Genomic DNA, 4,681 nt, shown 5'->3' on the forward strand with positions numbered 1-4,681 from the left:
TGAGCTATGACTTCAACAATGAATGTCTTCAATACATTATAGTCAAAGTCAAGTGGCTAACAGGGTTAAATGACAGTTTTAGAGCCTCCTCATTTTCCTAACCCTCCTATTGTCCTAAATAACTGCACCCACCTGGTCCTTGGATCAAATTCAGTTATGTCTATTATGCTTTGAAAAACTTTGACTTCAGTCACATATTTGTATATATAAAAAAAGTAATTTTATTTAAAATTACTATTTAATATTATTTCATATAAACAATTTTATTTTATATATGAATATATTTTTATTAATATATATTTTTAAATAAATAATAAATGGATTTTTCTGTATGCAAGTTTTCAACTAATGTGAAAATAAAAATAATAATTGTCCCATAGCCAATGTTCCAATATCTTAATATTAAGATACAAATACATTATTTACCAAAAAACAGATAAAAATAGACCCAAGGACAAAAGTAGGGTTAAGAAGTGCATACCCAGCTATTGCCTGATCTGACCAACAAGGTCTCTGGAGGAGTTAAGCGTCTGAGCAGCGCTGTGGCGTCTAAGATACTGTGGAGCAGGCACAAAAGTGTTAAACACACACTGAGGAGTGAGTCCCAGCTGACCTCTCTCACACACTCCTGCTTTCCCTGTGGCTGTGGAGGTCCGTGCCAGGTCCCTGCCGAGTAACGACCTCAAACAGCGGCCGTAACTCAGGTCAGATGCTTTGTCAGCATCAATTTATTTAGGAACTACTCAAGTGACACGTTCAAGCACTTGTTCTTGAATTACTTGGAAATGCTTCTGCCTGCCAGCTACTTTTGAGCAAAAGCATGGCATGTCAAGTGGCCATGAATTTGGGACGATTATATTGGAATTGAATTAAAATATGTTCTCAATAATTGTTGGATAGTAGAACAAGAAATGAAAATCATTTAGTTTAGAATGTTTCCCCAGTGTTTCATCTTTTAGTCACAATATAAGAGTATATAAACACTTCGAACATATAATAAAAAGTAAATTTGTTTGTTTTACAGCATAATGACTCCATGTAGTTTGTGTACTGAGCAGCCTGAACCCAGTTAGACTAATACAGAGAATTTCATCATGAGGAAGCACTGAAGTGTGCAAAAGACAAGATTAGAAGGACTAAAACAAGTCCGCCAATACACATTTCCTTGTCAATCTATGGCTCAGACTCTGCAAGCTTAAACAAACAAACAGATGAATGGAAGCCTGTGGGTTGAGTTCACTATACCGGATAAAAAGAGCTGTTTCTGTTGTGACTGTACTGTTCCTGTCTGACGAGGGGATTCTTTCCTTTTCTCACCTTTTGTAAAGGTGTCTTAGACATTCCAAAGTGCTACAAAGCCTCTACTTCCTAATTGTGGAATATTGTTTACAGAGGGCTCATTGAGGGACGGATTTAGCGTGCAGGCACGGCCCGAGAGGAGAAAGGATCTGTCAAAGCAGTCTGACAAGAATGATAACAAACACACTTCTTTTCACATATATACGTTGCTTAACTTTATTCATGTACTCTTTTTCGTTATGAAATTCACTATAATTACATATAGAACAATAATGGCTATTATTTTCTACAAAAAGAATGCATAAATAATTTAAATGATGAAATTGAAAAAAATAAATACGCAATTCATTCTTTGTAACAGTCTTTTGGTCGGACAGAGAGTGTTTATCCATTCGTTGGAGAAGGATACCACTCAATGCGGCTGCACAGGTACAGTATGTACAAGTTTCTGTTCATGGCAAGTCAGCTTACATTATAAAAATCCCTTCCAGTTGCTATTTCAAATACACAATTGAGAAATAAGCAAATATTATCAGCACTGTTTTGAGAAAAAAAAAAAAAAGGCAGGGAAGTCACGAAAAGAAAATGTTGAACAATTGGCATTCTCTTATCTCTTTATCCTGTGTAAAATCAACATCCAGACCACAATTTCAAAGTTTGGTTCACTTATTTGTCTCTCCTTTTCCAGTCACAAGACAAGAAGGATGACATCTTTGCTGAAGACTTCAGTAATGGATGTAGGTAACCTGCTAGCGATTGCAGATAGCTGAATATCTCCAAATGGTTTCCATTGAAGAAAGGTGCAGAAAGGTTCTTTGCCCGCGAGGAATTGCTGCAGATTCTTGCACACATGTGGGCCTCTTTTTCGGGTGTTCTAACAAACAGGAACTGACCATGTCTAGAGGAAATGGCTTTTTATGACTCAAATCCTAAATACAGGAATGGAACTATTTGGTAATTAGAACAAGTCACAGGAATATCGTTTGCGGTTCTTGCCCTTCGGGGACTTGGACCGTGGAGGGCTGACACAACTTTTCGAACTCTCTGTAGCTGCCACTTCCGATCAGTTTCTTGTGGAAATGTGAAGTTGCAGAAACTCACATGGTGACTGGCTCGGCTCCCCAGCCAGTCAAGAGGACTCGTGGGCTGGTAAAATTGACCAAGGTTAAGAATTCTGGGCCTCAGCGATCTGTCAGCAGCGGCGTGTCTTTTGGGCCCGACACGGCTGGACGGTCAAATCACACTCTGCTCCCAGTCCCAAAAGAGGAGGACAGATCTGGTACGCAAACATTCACATGAGCGCTTGGTGGATTGGTTGAGCGCTCAGTGTGTTTCCCCGTAGTTAGCTTACCCTTTCAATGAACTTCAAACTTGAATTGAACTGCTTGGGCAAGAATATATGGAGTTATTCCTCCTTCCTCAAAATATCATGAACTATCACATTCCCTGAACTAATCTCACATAACAGCATACGTCTTTTACTCAAGTGTCCATTAGTCCGCTGGCATTCTGTGATCAAACTGGGACTATTTTGGCTCAAGAGTACATACAAACAGTGAGACATCTGAAAAGTTGGCACGCCAACAAGTTTGTTAAAAGCTAATGTGTTCATTCCTTCCTTTGTAGTTGAGGATTGCAGCTGAAATATGTGTGCATATGTATATAGGTATATTTGTATGTGTGCAGGAGAGAGTTTCTGTATCAGTTCATGTTTTCCCCTCAGTACGAATTGCTGTTGACTGATGGCATTTTACTACGGTGCTTCTTATTGCGTCGGGGCTTCTTGGAGGACAACTCCTTGACGTCCGATTGGTTGTGATGGCGAGTGTAGCGTTTGCACTTGCAAGACGTGACTACTCGGATTTTGTATGTCCGGTTTGGTCCATTAGGACACTGGAGCTGTATCCGCTGGATGCGGGAGTGAGCGGGAATGCAGCGATAATCGGATGAGCTGCTTCTCCACCATTTTCCCCTTAGAATTGAGTTTGGCATAAGGTGAGCTGGAAGGCATTGACCAGAACACACCAGTTCCTTCACAGGTTTGACACTGCGACAAGATCCATCTGTAACGTAGCGGGTAGAACGCAGCTCCCGGCAGCTTAGTTCAGAGGCTTCTAGGAAAGAGAGGACAACCAAAACAGAGTTAAATGTTTACAAAATGGTTTAGGGAAACATCTTAAATTAAACACAGCTACCAGCACTGGTATTTATTATAGCCTGTTTGACATATTGGATTTTGGACTATTCACAGCTACAATAAGCAAAACAAATTTTATTTTTCATGTTTTGTTATTTACACAGGCATTAAGTAAATTTCCTAAAGTTGACTTTGTTGTGTTTTGTCGAGTTTCCCAGAAAAATTTGTTGTGTGTCCAGCTAGCAAGGAAATGCATGATCAAATCTTTTAATATCAGTACAATATGTTTTTTTTTATTTTTTTTATCTGGTTTGGATTTGGCTAACAAGTTGTAGTAGATATGCTCTTGATTGAGGGTGGAATTGATGAGAATCCCAATTAATTAGAAACCCACAGACACTAAACAACATACCAGATTGTTCTGTACAGAAAGGACTGATTGCTTGTGAACAGGATCAAAATACTTCGGACTCTCTGTGTTAGAGCTAACTTTTTTCCAATAAGATTTGAATTGAATGTACTCCTCAGAAAACACATTGACAATTATTTTTTTCACTTTTAATGTGTCAGTTAAAGAGATGAAACTGAGACTGGAAAGATCTGTTTCATTCTGCAGCTCCCCTCATGGAGAAGAACAAAGGATTTATGTGTGTGATGAGTTCAGGTTCTGCCTCCCCTGATTCTCAGAAAACCTGATCTGATGTTTTATGAGGAGCAGGACGAGAGCCAGAGGAAGATGAACATATCTCAACATGACCCCACACTGACCACCAGAGAAACTACACCACACGTCACCCCTTCAAGAGCAGTGTTTTATGAGGAGCGGGACGAGAGCCAGGGGAAGATGAACATATCTCAACATGACCCCACACTGACCACCAGAGAAACTACACCACACGTCACCCCTTCAAGAGCAGCACATGAGAGTGTGATATCTTTCTCCATCCCTTAACGAGCGACTATAACGTACATGCTTGGCTGGATAACTGTTTCCTTATGCTGAAACACAACATGATTTAGGGGTGTTCACTAACATAATTAGATATCCGAAATTATCTCGCATCTTTGGTTGACTTTACGAATTGCTCAATCCTTAATTATTTTTATTATTTATTGTTATTGCCATAATTTCATTACTCTGTTCATGGAGGTTCGCTTGTTATTATTTTTGGAAGTAATCTGTGTATTTATTTAGCAATAAAATTAGACAATTTCTCAAACACCTCCCCAGACTTTGCCTTTTTT

General features: G+C 39.2%; 1 protein-coding gene across 1 annotated transcript in view; it reads right to left on the bottom strand.

Moving 5' to 3' along the window:
- Window positions 1–1,499: 1,499 nt before the first annotated feature.
- The window catches only part of LOC107743777 (sclerostin-like), a 4,780-nt gene continuing 1,598 nt past the window's right edge, over window positions 1,500–4,681 (bottom strand). The window contains exon 2 of the mRNA XM_016557179.1: window positions 1,500–3,413. Within this exon, the coding sequence (XP_016412665.1) occupies window positions 3,019–3,413 (395 nt within the window). The 3' untranslated portion in view covers window positions 1,500–3,018. The remainder of the gene's footprint in view (window positions 3,414–4,681) is intronic.

Source organism: Sinocyclocheilus rhinocerous, unplaced genomic scaffold, assembly GCF_001515625.1.
Source record: "Sinocyclocheilus rhinocerous isolate Xijiao unplaced genomic scaffold, SAMN03320098_v1.1 scaffold497, whole genome shotgun sequence".
Taxonomy (NCBI): Eukaryota; Metazoa; Chordata; class Actinopteri; order Cypriniformes; family Cyprinidae; genus Sinocyclocheilus; species Sinocyclocheilus rhinocerous.